This window comes from Elaeis guineensis, chromosome 2, assembly GCF_000442705.2.
Source record: "Elaeis guineensis isolate ETL-2024a chromosome 2, EG11, whole genome shotgun sequence".
Taxonomy (NCBI): Eukaryota; Viridiplantae; Streptophyta; class Magnoliopsida; order Arecales; family Arecaceae; genus Elaeis; species Elaeis guineensis.
The window spans coordinates 117,956,780-117,977,918 of record NC_025994.2 but is presented as its reverse complement, the minus strand read 5'-3'; the positions used below and the strand labels follow the sequence as shown (position 1 = coordinate 117,977,918).

General features: G+C 42.2%; 2 protein-coding genes across 2 annotated transcripts; one reads left to right on the top strand and one right to left on the bottom strand.

Annotated features, from left to right (window-relative positions):
* Nucleotides 1-849: 849 nt before the first annotated feature.
* Nucleotides 850-2,204, top strand: LOC105037342 (heat stress transcription factor C-1b). The gene is made up of 2 exons (XM_010913016.4): nt 850-1,160; nt 1,272-2,204. The coding sequence occupies exons 1-2, from the start codon at nt 933-935 to the stop codon at nt 2,022-2,024; spliced, it is 981 nt and encodes a 326-aa protein (XP_010911318.1). The 5' UTR covers nt 850-932; the 3' UTR covers nt 2,025-2,204.
* A 12,224-nt stretch (nt 2,205-14,428) lies between these two features.
* On the bottom strand, nt 14,429-18,589 carry LOC105041565 (indole-3-pyruvate monooxygenase YUCCA2). The gene is made up of 4 exons (XM_010918511.3): nt 16,540-18,589; nt 15,443-15,691; nt 15,218-15,340; nt 14,429-15,039 (listed from the first exon to the last, which is right to left on the bottom strand). The coding sequence occupies exons 1-4, from the start codon at nt 17,368-17,370 to the stop codon at nt 14,845-14,847; spliced, it is 1,398 nt and encodes a 465-aa protein (XP_010916813.1). The 5' UTR covers nt 17,371-18,589; the 3' UTR covers nt 14,429-14,844.
* Between the last annotated feature and the right edge of the window lie 2,550 nt (nt 18,590-21,139).

Below are 21,139 nucleotides of genomic sequence, written 5' to 3'. Positions count from 1 at the left end.
GCCTTTCAAGAGGTCCAAGTTTCAAATAACGGATATTGCTTTAAAATTTTTTTTCTAATGCTTGGGATGCCTCACCTAAAGACTCCTATCTAAAAAACTCATCCAAAGTAGAGGAGATTTAAATCCAAAAACTCATCCACTAGAGGAGGCATGTGATCAAGGCATCCTCCAATTCATAATAGGCCAAACCTGGTCGAATTCTAAACTCATTTATGGCCAGCATCATATTTCCGTGAATTGCATCAGAGTTACAACCTCAAATCATTCAATAAAAACCTGCAAATATATCTCAATTGCAAGATTTTTTTTTTATGACAATAATAACACTCCTGACTTTTTTTTTTTTTTTGGTAAATAATAACACTCCTGACTTTGATTTCCAACCTCCACGTAAGCAGGTAATCCAGAGAGTGCGTATCCTGTAGCAGGACAACAACGTTGGAGTCATTAGCACAGCAAAAACCGTGTATTTAAGCTTACGGATTGGCCGATTTCCATATCTTAGGGGTGAAGTAGGAACGCCTCAACAGAGACAGCCTAAACCACAGGGTATTGTGATGGGGACGTTATTTCAAACCGCCAAGAAAAAGCACGCATCTTTGACCCGTAGATCAAAATCACATGATCGGCACCGTCCAAGAAATGGTAAGTCAACCATCTTCTACTTCACATGCCTACAGTAACGTAAAAATATGAAGCCCACGGAATCTAGTATGCCGCCGACCGAATCCAGACTACTGTTAAGTTAGTTAATTAGCCTCATTATTATATCCAAATTTATCTTATACTTATATATATATATATAGTCATCTTACCATTATTTAATCCAAAATAATGTGACACCTTTAGTGGGTTTGGCTACATATAAGTCAGAGAGAGAGGTGAGAGGGCATAGACCTTATCCTATAGTTGAAGTTCCCATTGGGGTAGGGATGGAAGGGAAGAGCAGCAGTAATATAGAGTATCAAATCCAGGTGGCGCCCTTCGTGGCCAAGGCGTACCAGATGGTGAACGACCCCAGGACCGACGCGTTGATCCGGTGGGGGAAGGGGAACAACAGCTTCCTCGTTCTCGACCCCGCCGACTTCTCCCAGCTCCTCCTCCCTTTTTACTTCAAGCACAGCAACTTCTCCAGCTTCGTCCGCCAGCTTAACACCTACGTAACTCCTCTGTCTCTCCTCTCCTTATTAGCCAGTATCCGGTTATACATATCATTTCTCAATCCTTACTCCAATATTTAATTATCTTCTCTTTCTTTGGCTGGGGTTTAGGGTTTCAAGAAGGTGGATCCGGATAGATGGGAGTTTGCTCATGAGTCTTTTCTCCGAGGGCAGACCCACCTCTTGACTTCCATCGTCCGGCGACAGAAAAGAAAAGATGGCAGCAGTAGCAGTGGCGATAGGAAGGATGGCATAGAAGGGGAGGAGGAAGAGGAGAGATTGATAAAAGAGCTTGGGAGGTTAAGACAAGAGCAAAGGGCCCTTCAAGAGGAGCTACAAGGGATGAGCGAGAGACTTCAAGCCACCGAAATGCGGCCACGCAAGATGATGTCCTTCCTTGTTAAAGTAGCCGAAGATCCCGACTTCCTCCCTCGGCTTATACTTTCAAGGAAGCAACAGTACTTGGCATCGGAGAAGAAGCAGCGTCTTGTCGGACCCCCTACACCTCCTCCTTTATCTTCTCCTCACTCCCTGATGCCAAATGGAGTCTCACCACCTTCAGACATCGGCTCGGCAGCGGAAAGAACGAACTTTTGCCCTTTGGAGCATCGAGCCGGGCCTTTAGCGTTAGAAGCACAGAAATTAACGCTGCCAATGTTTTATAATACTTCGGTTGATACGGGCTTTGCGGGTGGAGTTAGTGCTAACGTTTCAGTTCCACAGATGAACGTTGTTGGTGCCGATACCGTTATCTCCGGGAGTCAAATGGGATTGCTTCCGGAGTTTGGAGTGGTCGAAACGAGCTCAACGGCGAAGACATCAGCCCCATTTCCCTTCTCTTTACTCGGCCACGGATTCTTCTAGCCTCAATCACTGTGTTAATGGAATTAACGCGAATTTAGACAATAATAATTCCCTTGTACTTTGTCCGTCTTCCTCCTGGCCCTCGAAAAAATATCTGTTGCAACGATGATACCATATTATCATTGTAATAAATCAATGAAAAGTTAAAAATGGATGAAATACATAAAGATAATATGGGATATTACCTACGAGCATCAATGTAATATAAAATAATCGATAAAATATAAAAATTTTTATTAATTTATTATAAATTTGACATGATATTATCGTGATAACGTATATTTTTTTCTGCCTCTCGAGAGGGAAGGAGGGAAGATATTGTTTACTTTGCACAGATTTGGTTACCATCTCTTTATATTGTACTTTTTAAAACTTTCTTATACGATGAACTGATTTAAAAAAATGAGTTAAAATTTTATCATATTTTTGAATAAATAAAAATCAGCATGTAAAAATATTCAAAAATTAAAAAGAAGCCGTAGAAGTAAAATCTAATAGAGTGATTGCTGCATGATTGACAGTACATGTTGCAACACAATCTCTCTCTCTCTCTCTCTATTTTTTGATAAGGACAACCCAGTCTTTCAGAAAGCGTCTCCTAGCCAAACTCTTTCGCTACGTTCTTGTCACCCAGACAAGTTGGCCCCATAAGAAAAGAACGCCATTGGACTAAAGAGATAAGGGAGCGCGGGACTCCGTGATTTCCCTTCCGGTCGAAGCGAAATTAGGTGGAGGCGGTTGGGAGCGACGGCAATAGCTGTCCATCAACACGTGGCGAGCTCTACAGGTCGGATCACGTATGCATCCCACTGTACCCCTAAGGTGGATCCCATTGGGATGCCTCCGTATCGCATGCACCAGATGCAATTTAGGGATGGCAACAGATAGAATTTGGGTCGGATATTATTCTATCCATCTTCGAATCCGAATTTAATATTCTATATTCAAACTCTATCCGATATCGGATCAGGTAAAAAAAGAGATACCCATCCCCAAATCCAACAGGTTCGGACATATCCATGAGTAATCCATTTCTCCATACCCAACTCATATTCGTCCTATATCTAAAAAAATAAATAATCAAAATAATTTTATACATATTATCAACCAAAACAGAATTATCAATTCAATATACAACATAATTTATAAGTTCAAATTTTTAGAAATCAAATATAGAAATAGAATTACAATTCAACATACAACATATAAATAACCAAAATAATTTTAGGATATTATCAACCAAAATAGAATTATCAAAATAAAATTATAAACATATATTCGGATATAAGTTCGGATATTATCCATATCCGTAGGTTCAGGTCGGGGTCGGGATTGGGTAGAAAATAATATTATCTATACTCTATCCATATCCGTGCTACAGTTTTCGGATTTTACCCACATTCGAACTCAAATCCGATCAAACCCTATTTTTCGAGTTTGACTGAATTTGGGTAGGGTGCATATCCATCGAGTCGGATCTATTTTGCCATCCTTAGTGCAATTGGACCGTGCAAATCTCATGGTGAATGACACATCATGCGGCTCTTTGTATTTCATCGATTCTCGATTGCATGCTTACCATCATGTATATGAAGAAGATATTTATGGCAAGGACGATATCACATCAAATTTATCACAATCTAATCAAAAATTAAAGATCGATAGTTAGTATGAAATATTATTCATAAAAATTAATAAAATAGATGACACTCGATGAAATATAAATTTTTTTATTAAATTATAATAAATTTAATATAATATTATCATTATAATAAATATATATATATATATATATATATATATATTTTTGATATTTATTCTGATTCATTTGTATTTTGTGCATGCAATAATTTCTCCATTGAGACGGGCGAAAGAAGGATTCAACCCCCTTCGCACGAGTCCGCCGTTGAATCGCGCGATGGTTGCTTGGACATCTGTGAAATAGTTGGGAGTGCTCTGGAGCTGTCAGATGCGCGATCCAGCTGTTTTATTATTTTTTTTTTTGGTAAACAGACGCGCGATCCAGATGTTGAAGTCGTGGAAGAAGAACTTGAAAGATACAATCCGAGCCCTCCACCCTGTGACCGCGTCGACGACACGCAGGCTATGAAATATGGATTTTTCCGCAAGCGGAATAAACGCCGTTTACGGGCTAACGGCGACCCACGGAACTTGGCGGTGACCAAGGGACGAGGTTGGTGGAGCCATGTCTCTTTTGTTATCGATTTTTTTTTTTTTGGTATATAATATTGCTGCCATCTTTCGTCCCTTCTTCTCAGGAACAAAGCCAAGCCAAGTAGCTCAGATGGTGAGAAGAAAAACATAACAAAACAACATGCTTGTGAGTCTTTTTTTCTGTCTTATGACACACCAACGTTGAATGATGACAAATAAAAATAATGGCACAGTCTTTAAAGGTAATGACAGGCACGAGGGGAAGCTCAGAAACCAGCTCAACATGAATGATGGGAAATATTTGTTTAAAATTGGCAATGGCAGATACTGATTGGATGAGGCATGCCATATTTTTGGTTGATGACTTCCTTGGAGATACATCGATAGTGATGGGGCGGGCATGCAAGAAAATAATGGCCTAGGGCATGGTTTTTAATAGGTCCCCATACACAGATTATGGATGTTCTCTAATTTAAAAATTATTATGTCAGAAGATGTGTAAGCTTCACTATGAGAGAATAAGATAAAATCAATATAAGAGAAACTCACTACTCAATTTTTGTACAAGAGTCTCTCAAGAAAAAATTTCAAAACCCTTACAAAAATTCTCTGAAATTTCTGTTGAAGCCTTTTTTGCATTTTCAAGACGTCACCAGCTCTCCGACGCAATAAACGGTTCGTCAATCGAAGCTATATAGGCTCCAAAATATCAAAAATACTGTTTCAGTAAGAATATAGAGTTCTAATCGAGCCTAGAACCATCCATTGCCGTCCGATCGTGACAGGCTCGCACCAAAGCCGTCTGATCACGACTGGCTGCGATATGAATTGTCGGATCATGCAATCCAACCCTTGAACCGTGCGTGGACTGCGTGTTCAGTCCACGCGGTTCCCATGGAGCGTCAGTGCCTTGCGGTCCATGGCGAACCGTGCCAGCGCTGGGCCTGGATGCCCCACGCGTGTTGGGCCTGGGCGCCCCATGTGCGTTGGGTCGAACCACACGCGCTCGTGGGCCTGTGCCGCACACCCCGAGCACATGCCCATGCGTTCACGAGCTCGCATGCTAGGCCGGGCGCTCGCGGTCTGGTCGCGCGCTGCCGCGCACGGCCACGCCACCACCGGCCCGCCGCCGGCCTCCACTGCTCCAGATTTTTTGCCATCTTTAATTGAGCATATCTCCTCCGTTTGAACTCCGATTGGATTGTTCTTGGACTTTGTTTTTCATCCTGGACCTCACTGTAGGCTCAATATTGACTGAATCTTGAAATGTATTTTCTAATAATCTCCACCTCGACTCGATATTCGGTCTCCACCTGTCTTTGAGAGCTTGTGATCCGTCTCATCCCCATGCCTTGGGGCATGTCTGCTGTCTCATGGATGGGCAATTATGGGAGTCGAGCCAGACCACTCGATCCCACCTCCATCATGGACTGTGTCCACTTTGACCAATGATCTGTTCGGAGTATCATCCTGTGGCAATAGAAATCTCATCCTGCGATGTCGCCTCTCATCCTTTCGAGTCTTCCGTCTCGTGCTCGATCTATCTTCACCTGGAGCTTCACCTCACTCTGGGTTTCTCCTGACTCCTGAAGCTTCACCTCGTACTAGGCTCCCTGCTAGATGGTAATATCCTCTCATTCTCTTCTTTCCCTCCAGAATAATCCTATCGCCGCGCAACACCTTCAAAATTTCTCTACCAGTTACCGTCCTGTAGCCTCTCGAATCCAGTCTGCTCAGTGAGATAAGATTCTATCTGAAATCGGATATGTATCAGACCTCCTCCAATCTCCTCACTGCACCATCATGTGTCCTTCAGCTGACCATTCTGATATCTCTGATCGCACAACTTGATCCATCCGACAGATAAACAGTACCCTCACTGCTTTTCAAAGAGTCAAACTGCTCCTCTCTACAACATACATAATGGGTACATGCAGAATCTAAAATTCACTACTGAAAAGAAATAGATACCTCATCAGATATCTCCAGGGTATCATCCTCTGAGTCGCTACTGACCGTCGCTGCAGTAGCCATCATCCGATCCCTGAGTTGGAGGCAATCTCGGACTAGATGCCCCAACTCGTCACATCGGTAACATCTGATCTTGTTTAGATCTCTCATCTTGGACCTGGACCGCCCTCGCCGTGATCTTCTGTTGCTCTGTCTACCACCTCCTACTCCTCCGGAAACCACCAAAGCTGAGTTGCCGCCATCTGAGCTCGAAGCTGGGTTCTTCCTCCCGAGAACTTTGTTCTGGAGAATCACCACGGTGACCTCGTCCATCTTAATGGTGCTCTTCCCCACTAGAAGAGCAGTCACCAAAGACTCATACGAAGGAGAGAGTGATGCTAGCAAGACTAGCGCCATGGTCTTCTCCTCACTTTCTCGCCAACACTGAGAAGGTCGGTAAGGATCTTCTGAAAGTGACTGAGATGCTCCTACACGCTCTGTCCCTTAGTCATCCGTAGCTGATAAAATTGCTTTCAGAGGAAAAGGGTGTTAGTAAGAGACTTCATCATGTACAACTCCTCGACTTTGACCACAGCATCGTCGAAGAAGTCTCGCCAAGCATATAGATTACCACTTCATCCATAGATGCAAGCGGATCGTACTCATCGTCTGCATCTAGAGCCACTTCTAATCTTGCACCTCCATGGTGGTCAGCTTTTTCTCATACAAGAGAGCATCGATCAACCCTTGCTGGATGAGCACGTCCTTCATCCTTGTCTGCTACAAAGAAAAATTACTCTTTTCATCAAATCTATTGATCTCCATCTTGATTGTACTTGTCTTCTTCATCTTCTATCTCGATCACTACCGCTGCAACCATGCTATGGCACCACCTTGCTCTGATACCAATTATTGCGCCAAGATCTGGTACCATAAGATGCAGCAGAAAAAAGAAGAAATAAAACAAGAAACACCATACAAATACGTAGATTGGCCTTAAGCCTATCTCCACAGGGTGTGCAAGCTTCATTATAAGAGAATAAGATAAAACTAATACAAGAGAAACTCATCACTCAATCATTATACAAGAGTCTCTCAAGAAAAATCTCAAAACCCTCACAAAAGCTCTCTAAAAGCTCTATTGAAGCTTTTTTGCACCTCTAGAATGTCACCAGCTCTCCGATGCAATAAATGATTCGTCAATCGGAGCTATATAGGCTTCAAAATCTCAAAAATACTGTTTCAATAAGAATATAGAGTCTCAATCAAGCCTAGAACCATCTACGGCCATCCGATCGTAATCGGCTCACACCAAAGCCATTCGATCACGATCGGCTATGATATGAGCCGTTGGATCGTGCAATCTAGCCCTTAAACCGTGTGTGGACTGTGTGTTCGGTCCATGCGGTTCCCATGGACTGCCAGCGCCCTGTGGTCCACGGTGGACCGCATGAGGCTGGGCCTGGGCACCTCACGCACGCTGGGTCGGCCCATGCGCACGTGGGCCTGGGCCGCGCACCCTGCACGTACGTTCATGCGCTAGGTCGTGCGCTCGCTGCCGCACCCGTCACCTCCGCCGGTTTTCGTCGCTCCAGATTTCGTGTCATCTTCAATCGAGTGTATCTCTTCCGTTTGAACTCTGATTGGACTGTTCTTGGGCTCGTTGGACTTCATTTTTCATCCTGTACCTCACTGTAGGCTCAATGTAGATCGAATCTTAAGGTATATTTCCTAACAAAAACTAGCATGCATTTATCCAAAAAAAACAATGCACTGTATGATGTGATTTTGGAGAACTGATAGAACCCGGAGTCAGGAAATTTCAGTAGCCAGGGTGTCCCATGGAAGGGCTCATGTTGGCCATGTGGTAGATCGACTCCCACATGTCAATAATGTCATTCAATTTAAACCAGCTGGTTAACTAATTGATGTGGAAGGAAAGTATAATTTAGTCAGTATGTCATGATGTTGTGCTGGTCGTATGCCCAACCATTTGTACAGGCTGGGCTATGGACAATGTAACGTTAACTTTGGAGTCCATTATGAGTTATGCAATTTGTTTTCTTCAAATTCCTTCGACTTTCATAAGTGTTGCAGTACTTTATACGATTTTGATAGGTCAACATATTGATTTTTTTATTTTTTATTTTTTATTTCAAAGTTAACACTCTTTTAGTTTGCTTTCAAACTTTTTTATTTTAATTAACCCTCCACATCATGTGAGGAACATCTGTATATATTTTAACTTGTGAGTTTCTTTTCCACCGTGCCTTGCAGGTGCATCATAATATCGTTTAACCCCAGCCTTCCATATCTATCACTTAGCAAAAAGTTTTCTCTTCACCGCAAATAACCATATTATGTGGCATATAGACTTTCTCAAAAACGAAAAACAATAAAGACATCGCCATTGGGATATGAATATTGAACTTTTCTCAAGTGGAGGGGGATGGCATTCAATGCAGCTTATAAAGCTAGTTAGTGGCACGTAGGCAATTTATGATTGGATCCATTAATCTGATCCATGCGAACAAACCACTTTTAAGTACATTTAGGTTTGATACAAGCAAATTTAGATCATGAGTCAACTCATTTAGACATATTTACTAAATGAGTAAGTTTTAGATCTTTGACCTATTTAACTTATTTTGATCCGTTTAATAAATAGATCGAATGATAATCCAATCATTTAATCTGTTTCAAATCTATTTAATCTATATAAAAATTTATTTAATTTAAATTAATTTATTTAATAAATATATTATATTGATTGGATTAGGCTACATGTTTAATAAATAGATCAGATTTAGATCTAAACTTTTGATCTGTTTATAAAAAAGTCAGATTTTGATTGATAATTTTTTTATCCAATCCACACCTAATTCTATCTTGCGCGATTGCCACCTCTATAGAGTTATTCTAACTAACAATTCTAACCATTAGTCTTTGTAGATAAAGTACATTATCGAGACATCCAAAAATATTGCTCCTATTGGGTATGGAGCCACATACTATTCTTTCCCAAAATAAAGACCCGCCTCAAGCCAAGGGATCAGCTCAATCTCATGCCAAATTACATACTAAAAATTAGTTCAAAAGATTGTGTCGAAACCCTTGAAAGCATATAAACCTTCCACTTATGATTCAGGAGGATCACCGAATTCAATGTTAACTATTTTGGCAATTACTAGTAGAACTAGATAAGGTCTAACAGCAAGATCCATCGTATCGAGAAGTTAAATCATAAGTTAAAATTTTCGAAAACCATAACTTGGTTATATAATATATGATTTCATTGATATTAAAAAAAAAAAATTGATCAGTTTTTTGAGATCTATGCATGATGCCATGTTTTTTGGTGGGCACACTCTTAGCGATCATGATCAAATTTTTTTGTTTGGGATATGTAATGGATCAATCAAATTAAAAATTTCTCTTTTAAATAAAAATTTAATTGGATGTAGCCTTCAATTATAGAAGAATACGTCAAAACGATAAAAAGATGAAATTGATATAGAAGCCAAGACCTACCTCCTAATAATTTTTGGCTTTTTCTTGATTATTTTTGCTAAATCTATCTATTTTGAGTAAAAGTGTCTTTTTAAAAACTAGAAAAAATAATTCAATCTGAATTATGCAACTTGGTTATTACAAATAGATGATGTGTATCTTATTTTTAAATCAATCAATAAAAAAAAAGAGACTTAAATCCTATTTTCAAAATTTTTCTAATTTTTTTTTGCAATATTCGAGTTGAATGGATTGAGGGGAATGTTCCTTCTCTGTTGTTCGATCAACTTAAGAGAAGAAAACCATATCCAACTTGCTCATCTACAGCCAATTTGTGACTGATGTAGGCCAAACTTGATCTAGACCCAACTTTCTGACTTGCAACTTAAGCAGGGCACACAATGTGGTGCTGCTGTGTTAACTGCACCTAACCACTTGTTACACGACAAATTTAATCAACTCGATCGTTGTGTTCATCAATATTTACGTTAGTTTCATGACTACATACTAGGCAATACAAACTCTTCCGCAACTCTAGCAAATTTAGGTCACTATACTTGGGTTGGGCCGGCCGAATCAAGACTTGGGTTGATGTGGGCTGGTTTAGGTCCAAGGCTCATACCAAATCCATCACGAACAAGTTTTACCAATGTCTGGTTCAATTTCCAGTTCAGTAGTGTTTGGGATTTCACCAACGCGTCCAATTAGCGTTTAACAAATTTCAAAACAGCCTGACACAATATTGGATGGATAGATCTAAAGCTTAGATTGCGACATTGTACCAAAGCCCAGTTATCTTTGTCTCCGCCCAACCCACCTAGGGTGCACCTCTGGATTCGTTGCAACGTGTACTTCTGGAGACCGGAGCTCACAAGACATGAACCCGTGAAAGTGGAAGTGATTCACTTCATGATGAAGCTTTAGAAGTTCAGAGTAACCGATGGCACTGAATCCGAAAGATTGCTCCCTCTTTATGGTGAGTGCACTTGGAAAGTCTCAATGGCCTCCAAGAAATTCGAATGGGAGGGTGACCACCTCTATGGGCATCATAGGATCTCAGCTGAAGATTATTTTTCACCATCCAAGGTCCATGAACATGGGCTAGCATTGGCCAATTGGGAATCACAAGTGCTGAAAAGCTAGCATTGATGGATTCAGTTTGCTGACAAATAGATTCTAGCTCGGTATCTTCCTAGGGCCATTCTTTCAAAATGCAATGTGATGTTCTACCCTGAAAAGCTATTGAGGAAATTTTTTTGTGCAATCATGGGCATCAACATGTCATGATGGTGTACCGTCGTGCAACAAGTGGACTACACATGGCACACCACTGTTCATCCATTGATCAGAGATGGAGAATAGATGGTGAGGACTACTAAAGTTTGTATACATAGTTGTTAAATCACATGCGTACTGCCAGATTGCTTTGACACTTGAATAGTATATGGATAGATCAGCTGAAGGATAAGATGGAAACCGGGAATGAAGAATAGGATTCAAATCCCACTGATATATGTGTTAGGGAACAAATCTAAGCGAATGTGACTCCTCAGATGTTAGGTTGCTAGCTGATGATTGTTAATCTTCTCCAAGGACAAAATGACAAAAACTGTAAACAGTCCTTCTAGTTTCCCTTAATTTCCTTCATCCATTAGGGCTCTTTCCTCGTCAATTATTATAAGTGTTTGAATCGAGAAGGACTGTAAACAAGTGGAGATGAACAGAATACTTGGACTTTAATTACCCGGATTAAGCTTGAGGAGCACTTGGTATTGAAGCTTGGCTAATTTAATTAGTTGAGCAAGTTAGTTCAGCTAAACTCACAGTTTTCCCGAGTTCAGTTCTGTTATTTTAAGCAAGGGATGATTTTGAGTTTAGATCGTTTATAACATATACCTGCAGCTTAAAATTTAGCTTATTTTCTTACCGAACGAGCCAGAAGGAGCTCTCTTTCCATTACAATGAGTCAACAGCGATGGCGACTGCTGTGAAGAGCCACTGGCGGACGAAGTGCCACTAGTAAACACTTTTGTTCCCCTTCAAAGTGTTCATGAGCAACTCAATTGGTTCATAGCCGGTCAAGAGTAGTGCAAGCCTCCAGTTGTGAAAACTAGCTGGCCTGGCTCATTCCCTGCAAGCCTTTTTAAGTGGACCTCCCACTTGAATCCATGAAAACGAGTGAAAGAAGTGGGCTAGTGTTCGGTCCAAATATAAATGGCAGCTCATGCCAAGTTCTATTTCAATACCATCCAGACAGAACCATCATGGCGTTATCCTTATATTTATTTGAAAAAGTGATGGTTATGATTGGTGACATGCATCCTCTAAATTATAACGACTAACAATTAATTATTTTGAAATTTTAATAATATGTGTTAACAATCAGAGTAAATATTATTAGTTGGCAACATTTGCAAAAAGATAGTACATGCTATCTTACTTAAAATGTAAAAACTTGTAGTGAAAAATATTCGAATATCCCAAGGCCAACCCACTTGGCAACAGAAAAGTGATCGATGCATGTGAAGAGGCAAGATATGAGCGGCACCTAGAGAGAGAGAGAGAGTCCTAAAAAAGATGCAGAGCAGATCCAATGACCGATGGAGTCTGCGGCATCCACCTTTTGGGGATTCCAGATCCTCTTGAGGTTCCACCACCAACCCCGGTGGTGAAATTTTTAGTTGGATCAGCTCCACCGCCGAGTAGATGGACCAATCCAGCCACAAACTAATACGCACAAATGCGCATGTTGCACCTTTTCCCCAAGTTTCTTTTTCACCTGTTTTTGTGTATTGGTTCATAATTGGACAGGTCCATCGCTGAGCTGATGGCTCTGATCCAACAAATGATTTCTCATTTCCAACCAGCTGTAGGATGGAGAAAAAACTACATCTTACGGTGGACCATGCCAATTATATATCTCAATTCTTGTTGGTCTCCTACGTCTTGTCTAGGATTGCCGTATGAGTAATTTTTTATATACCGCATCTGGCACAGAAAAAAAATGCACCATCTTATTTGATTGGGCCATGTCACCATCACTTTCCGATGCATATTTAGTGCCTACAATTCTATTTTGTTGTTTAAAATTTTAAATGATAAAAATATCTGTCTTCTTTTGAAAAAATTATTACATCCTGTAATCATATTATGATATTCTGTAATCAAATTATGGCTTCCTACATACAGAATGTTATAATTTGGCCATAGGATGTCATAAGAAAGGAAGAAGTATTTTTATCATTTAAAAATTTCATAAATTTTCAATGACAAAAATACTCTTCTCTTTTTACGATTTTTGGAAGAAAAATTATGGCATCCTACGTTAGAAAATCATAATTTGTTCATGATATCATAATATGATAATAGAATAACATAATTTTTTCAAAAAAAAATATTTTTATTATTTAAAATTTTAAATAAAAAAAAATATAGATATTAAATATACGTTGAAAAGTGATGATTACATACTTAAAATTAATTGCATCAGCACCCTATGATAATTTTATTGCATCACATGTGATGTACTTTCTCTTGCCATATTGTACACCATGTCATGGTTTGTTCTAACGTGGTGTATATGGCGTGGGATATAATTTCTTCGGACAGTGAGGGTTATCGGTGCAACAATTACCCCTAATTGGAGGAAAGGAAAATGTGGCCTTCACCCCGGTTGTTGGCTGGGAAGGAGGGGAGAGGATGGTTGATGGGGAGCTCGTAGCCCCGTAGACTTCACAAAGAGCTCATAACCTTCTCTCACACTCTCCATACGAAAGAAAAGAATTCCTGAAGTGTTTCGAGAACTGTTGTCCCAATCAAGTGGTGAAGAAACAAATTCTAAGACGTCCATGAAACCTTCGTTGTATCTTGGACAAGGAGCATGTAATCAAGAGCCTCTCTGGACCCTTACCCAAAAAAATAAAAAATAAAAATAAAAATAAAAGGAGCCTCTCTGTACTTTGACAGGCTAATTAGTCGGGTTGTTGGTTATCGTATGTGATGCTTAATTTGCTCGAATGTGTAGATGATACTTACGTACAGCGTTATCATCATAAAAAGAAGACAATTACGTCCAACATTGTGAACATTTGGACCAAGATTAAACCAGATTCCAATCTGCTTTAATCTGGTATGGAATTGTGATTTGATGAGCCCTTGACTTCGCACGCTGCTCAACATCTAATCAGATACTGTGAGAAAGATAGGTTGCTCAAGTCTACCTCAATTAACTGCAGCGTATTCGTAATCTACTGGATCTTAAACACGAGTGCTGGGAAAGCAGCAGGAGAGAGAACCGTCTTCCAGTGGTCTTAATCATCCAATTTCTGCGAGGAGCTAATAAAATCTGAATTCTCTTGTTCAGCTCTATGTTCTGCTAATGCTCTGTTTCTGCACTGTCTTCTCCTTTTCAACTTCTTCTCTTCTTCTGTATCATTGCTGTATCCCGCTTTCCGAAGGTTAAAAAACGAGTGGGATTTTCTCCCTCTCTTATCTTTAAAAAAAAAAACGTCCAACATGCCCAATTAACTCATCTCCCGCTTATATGGATATCTACTATTCTTGTTGGCATTCCCAATTCTACATGAATGAATATATATGTTATCATATTAGAATGCATCATACAATATAATTGTATTCCGATAATATTTGGAAAGCTCCAATGCATCTTTCTCTTTGGACTATTACCTTGTAATCAGAATTCTAAAGAACATGTCTTGGTTACTAAAACATTACTCAGTTTAACCAACATTCAAGTTCCGCTACCTGGTTGCTTGACCTCACTAGCTCTTGACAACACTCATTCTTCTACAAACAAAGCGGCAAGGGCGATTGATATTAAAGGAAAATAGCGTCAAATTATCTGGTATGCGATTGGGAAACAAAACAAATCATCAAATCTATAACATGAACAGAAAAAGGGGTCATATTTGCTTCTCATCCTAGTCATCAACACCTAACTCAGCCCCTCAAGTAACCAAGCAACAGTCAAACATAGCTCAGCCACCCAGTGTCTCAGTCATCAACCCCATCAGCAAAATGGCAATGGTATACAAAGACATACAAATACTAGTGAAATGCCCTCTTCTTCATCAAGCTGCTATTTGGGTGGAGAGAGAACAAGTGGACTAGTATTTGAGACGTTTTGTACCCTCTTGATGTCAAGTTTGAGCTTTGCGTTAGGGACTCAGGTGGTCATTGGTTGTGTTGCCCCGGCCTTCCAGCTTTGCTCGATGTCATGGGCTATCCTCCTCGCATCCATCGACACCCCCATCAACCCCCGTCTCGTGAGCCCTACCGCGTAGAGGCCTTGCTCCGCCTTCCAACCATTGGGGAATGGTTTCCTTGGTAGCCCATCTTTCTCTGAGAAGAACTCCCTCTCCTGCCAAACCAAGCCATGCAAACTCTCAGCTTCACACATCCTTTTTAGAGCCAAACATAAAGGTTCAGTCATTTAAATCAGACTTTAATCCGCACTACTACTCTGAAAATGATACTGGACAATTTCGAGCATGTATACCAGCAAATGAGAACAGCAAAGCAGTGATATGTTGTTATACCTTTAGCCAAGAGGGGACGTTGCTTTTGTAGCCGGTGGCGAGGATGATAGCATCAAATTCCTCCAATCTCCCATCCACAAATTCTGCTCCATGTACCATCAATCGCTTTATTGCAGGGCGAACCTGCAGTTCATGAAACAAGTCTAGGCAGTTCAGAATTGATGAAATGTTGCAATCGATCGATCGATCGATCGCTGGCTGCTGACATTATCATGTATGATGGACCTTGATATCACCGGACTTGATCTTAGCTAGTGCTCCAATATCGAGGACCGGGGTCTTGCCGGAGAGTGACTTGAGCTCGAGGGGGCCAAGGAGGGGTCGCCTGAGACTAAGCCGGGCTGTGTCACCAAGCATGATCCGAGAGGCAAGCAACAAAAGGCGATCGACCGTCCGCATGGGGAGCCACTTCAGAAGCCACATGGAGAGCCCAAAAGTGGAAAGGCCCAGTATTCCCCGGGGCAAAATGTGGACCTGAAAATTGTAATTATAAAGAGTGAAAGAGGGCTCAACAAGTTAATGGACTGGACCCAAAGGTTGAGATGGTAAGATTGCCAGAAGCAATGTCTCTAGAGCGCAAGTTGGATGCAGTCCATTCATTCCCTTATCTCCAACAAAGTATATATTAGTGCTGAACCAAATATTTAATCAGATATACAAAAGGAAAGGCCCAACATGAGGTAAAAGCTGGGTTCCAAGATATATATATCGATATTATTCTTTGAAGTGACAGAGTACGCTATGGTGGTGATGAGGACCCAGGCAAAGGTGCAAATATTTGGCAATATTGGGTACAGTTCTCAGGACCAGCTTTTGAGAGAACAAATCTTAAGAACAGAAAAGAACCCAGAAGAAATGATAAGAAGGGAGGGGGAAGAAAAGGATGAATCCCGAGAAAGGGAAACCGTGGCTGAATCAATGACGAGCAGCACATAGAGGATCGACTAGGGGAAAAGAGCACCTCCATGAGGAATCTTTTTTGCCTGCCATGCCAAAATCTCCTGTTCATTTACAAGTATTTTTTTATGAAAGTGGATCAAATATATGTGGTGGAAGTGCAAGTGTAAGCAAGACACGAGCCATTCAGTGTTCACTTTCGGTGTAGGTAGTGATGATTACTACCTCAACACTAATCATAGGAACAACAACACGAACACCTTTTATTAGTTGTAGCCCCTGGTGCGTGGACAAAGAATTCACTTTCGCATGAAAAATATTCCCATGGGAAAGAAAGATAAAGTTGATGATCAATATGATGCCTACCTAGCTAAGTTTTGCAAATGTGACCAGGAAAGGATGGAGAAAGAAAAATGATGACTCACCGAATCTCTTACAACAATATAAGGGCGAGCCTTGTGGTTGCAGAGGTCCAAGCTGACTTCCATGCCAGAATTGCCGCATCCGACCACGAGGACCTTCTTCCCCTCGAAGATGTCACCACTCTTATACAAGCTTGTGTGCATGATGGTGCCCTTAAAGTCCTCCATGCCGTCGATGGCAGGCAACACAGCCTCCGCATTCTCCCCGGTGGCGACGACCAGCCACCGGCTAACGTACTCCACTCCTCCTCCATCCTGGGCTGCCATGCTCTTCACCCTCCACAGTCCAATTCGTTCATCATACTCGGCACTGACCACCTTGTGATTGAACACGGGTCGGATGTCGAACCGCCTCGCGTAAGCCTGGAGGTAGGCCACAAACTGTTCCTTGGAGGGATATGTGGGGAAGCATGAAGGGAGTGCCAAGAGAGGCAGCTCGCAGTACTGCTTGGGGAGGTGGAGGCGGAGGCGATCGTAAGTCTTGAGCTGCCACAGCGAGGCGATGCAGTGAGACCTATCGAGGACCACGCTGGGGACTCCCTTCTCCTTGAGGCATGCAGCCACGGCGAGTCCCGATGGTCCTGCGCCAACGATGACGGGTCCCGGGACCCAAATACACCTCTCGGCCTTGCAAACCGTGGCAGCTTTCATAAGCTTACCATAAGGATCGCTAGGATGATGATGGTGATTATGGTGAAAGAGATGGAAGGAGGGATCATGGACTCTTTTACCTTCTATTTCCCCCCAACAATCCATTAGGTTAATACTAACCGAACGCAAATTAAGTACTAGTACTACCGCTCGATGTTCAAGGGGTAATAAATAACATGCCATCAAGAACACCCATGACCATGAGCTAGCTCCGATCGAAGGCCGTCTTTCTTGCTATTTGGACGCGCCCGCAGACTAAGTTTGTTGACCAAGAGGCTGGAGATGAGAGAGAAGGCACTGGCTTGCTCTGCGTTTCTTCTTTAATTCCTTTTCGTGGATTGGGAATTTTTTCCTCCCTCATGTCAAAGCGGATGAGAGTGGAAGACGATTTGGACTCCTCGTCTGATGAGGATTTAGTAGATTTGTCCGCTTAGTACCTATCCTTGTTTGTTTCGGCGGAGGATGGTAGGGAAGCGAAGGACGGAAAGGGATGGGAGGAACTAGGAGAGTAGAGTAGACGAGAGGGATTATATATATACTATGCTTTGGCTTACCTTGGACACGGATGATGAGTAGTTTGTTCGCTTTGGTATATTCCAAAACAGTTCTGAATAATAGCATTAAATAGTATGTAGACTCTGGGAGACCATAGGCAGAAACTGTGAGGCACATATGCATGAATATTCACTTTATTAAAATGACTTAATTCATGTCTCTTTACTTGTCATGATATTTAACTTAAGACTATGGATTTGTAGAACAGTTACTAATATTTCTCATTCCATCATTACCTGCCCACTCATATGACCCTTCAATATCTCTTAAATAAATGCATCACTCCAATCCAAAAGACACGTCTCATGAATACTAGCATTAAATAGAATTTAATTAGAGGCACGAGGTAGTAACTCTAAGAGACATTCACGAATAATCGCTTCATGTGACCCTTCACTTGCCGTGATATTTGACTTAAACTGTATGGACTTGTGGACTCTTTGACCATGCCACAGAATATTTTGTAGGACGGCATGTAGGTTGACTCAAGTGAGACCACTACTACATTTAGTCTAAATATCCAACATGACTACCATACGTATAGAAAGTGGAACTACAAAGTAACTAATTGGTTTTGGGCAAGTGCAAGCTAGTAAAAAAAATGGAGAGAGAATGACTAAGACAATACAAATAAGTAGCATAAATGCACCTCATGCATATATATAATATTAAAGAGACCAAAGTAGAGCGAACAACATATTAAGGGGCATTGCTTATTTATCAAGAGGTTATGTAAAAGAGACATGATGCAAATTTGGTAGATTAAGTCATCTGTTTATAGCATGACGATATACGAACATCTATTTGCTTTAATTGTTAGCTCAAGTAACCAATAGAAAATCCTCAAAAATGAAAAACAGGACTAATTGTTGATTTTTCTGCAAAAAGGCATTCACTCAAGCATGATGATGTGCCTCGTACACCAAAAGTACAAATAAATAATATTTAGTATTAAACTAATAGAATAGTGCATTGTAGCAATTTCTTGTGCCAAGAGCCAAAAAGAATTGGTCCTTTTTCATATGTCATGGTACATAATTTGTATTGAAAATCTTGAATCATATAGCAATTAATTTTCTAACTAAGCAACAGTTCGAGTTACAAAAGGAAACGGGAAACAACTTCAGCATTAGTTTGTAGAAGCTAGAATCTTACCATTAGGGATGATCTTTGTGTATACCAAACTAACTACCAAAAAATTCAAAGTAAATATCATGTTGAAATAAAAATTCCAAGGAAAATACTTATCGAAGAATAAATCTTGCCTGGGAGGAATGCTGCAACAAAAGTAGTTTTCAAAACTGTTGGGATATACCGACTGACCCCTATACGCGATTTATCCTCGGAACGGTTCGACCGACGTCCGACTCTACCCACCGGATGGACAGACGACTCCAACAATGACTGTCGACAATATCCGACTAAAAGTATGCCGGCCAAATAGACCAATACTGTTTTCAACCGACCGAGCGGTCGAACCCATATCACCGACTCACTGTCGGGGGTGGCAGCCGACATCCGACTTTCACAAGACACCAGATCAGCCGACGGTGTTTCCGAGTCATCACCCGACGTCCCGGCAACCAAATACCGACATATAGTCGGCCAGTCCGTCCAAACGTCATACAACCGTCATGAGCTGTTGCCCTGCCAAGGACATGTTGTACGACCACCATAGGGCGTTGTCCTACCAAGGACATGGATTAATTCTAATGACCTGACAATCCACGATGATTTGATAGCCCCCGGCGATTTGACAACTCTCCAGTTGTCTACACCATTAATGGCGGGACCATACCGCATTCTACTATAAAATAGGGTAAGGCAATGGTTTTGGTAAGCTCTCTCTCTCTCGCTGAGCCCCTGGTTTTTCCACTGTTGCCTAGTCTCCTCTCTGACTTAAATGTCGGAGGGTCTCCGCCGGAGACATCTCCGGTCAGTGAGGACTTTCCTTGCAGATGCTCATCCCCGGTGATCAGGCGACGAGGGGATTGGCCGCAACAGATTTGGCGCGCCAGGTAGGGGTCGAGTCGGCCGCGACGGCGGTAAGAAAGCGAGCTCCATAGAGTTTAAAAAATCTCTCGATATGACAAAAATCAGGACTCAGCGATCGAGAGCTATCGGATCAACGAGGCACTCTTCCCGTCGGGAAGAGGCCCCTCCTTTACCCTCCATGGCGGAACCCATCTCTCCGCATCCTGTGGTGATTACGGAGGCACAGATTGCGATGATCGTGCGGCAAATGACTGTTTTGACGGACGCGGTCAAAAACCTCCAACAACAACTAATCCAGTTGCCGCAACCGTCGGTGGAACAACCGACGGTGCATCCGATGCTGTCCAGAAGCAGCCGTCGATGCTCGCGTCAACTTCCATCTCCTCCTCAAGAGTAGCCGTCTCAGCACTCCCACCGAGAAGGGAGGAGGCGGCCACGGTGCGACACCCACCGATCTCGGTGTTCCTCTCCTTCCCAGCTGGAGCGAACGAGGAAGGAGAAGCGGCCGCAGACACCATCCGCCTCCCTCTCAAGTTCGTCAGGAGGTTCGACCCTTAGGGTTTCTCAACACCGACGGTTGGACGACTACGAACGTATGTTCGAAGAAATCGACCGTCGGCTTGTCCAGCTCCAGACGGATGGTCAGAAGTCTTCAAACGACGTCGACTTCCGGACCACCCAACCTCTCTCCCGATTTGTCCTCGATGAATCAATCCCTAGTCGGTTCAAGATGCCTCATGTGGAGCCTTACGACGGCTCCACCGATCCAGTTGACCATTTGGAGAGCTACAAGGCTCTCATGACAATTCAAGAGGCAACCAATATCCTCCTCTGCATCGGCTTCTCCGCCACACTTCGTAAAGCTGCCAGGGCCTGGTACTTCGGCCTCCGCTCAGGAGGTATCCACTCCTTCGGACAGCTCGAGCATTCTTTCGTGGCTCATTTCAGCACCAGCTGAAAATCGTCACGAACCTCAGACAGTTTTTTCTCCCTCAAGCAGAGAGAAAATGAGACACTCCGATACTTTGTGGCCCGATTCAACGTGACCACACTTGAGGTTCGGGACCTCAACGAAGACATGGCTATCTCGGCCATGAAGAGGGAGCTAAGGGGGTCCCAATTCACATATTCTTTGGACAAGACCCTCCTCCGGACATATGCCAAATTGCTGGAGTGCGCGTACAAATACATGCGTGCGGACGAAGGAGCTTCCGACCGGTGCCTGACCGAGAGCAAGGGCCAGAAGGAGAAGCGGAAGAAAAATCGGACTCCTGCTGAACCCAGCAGACCCCCGACCGATAAATGGGTCTTGCCCCGACGACGGAGCCTAAGATCATCCTGACGGCAGAGTCCGAGACCGATGCATCGCAGGTATGACTCCTACACCCCTCTTTGCTCCTCG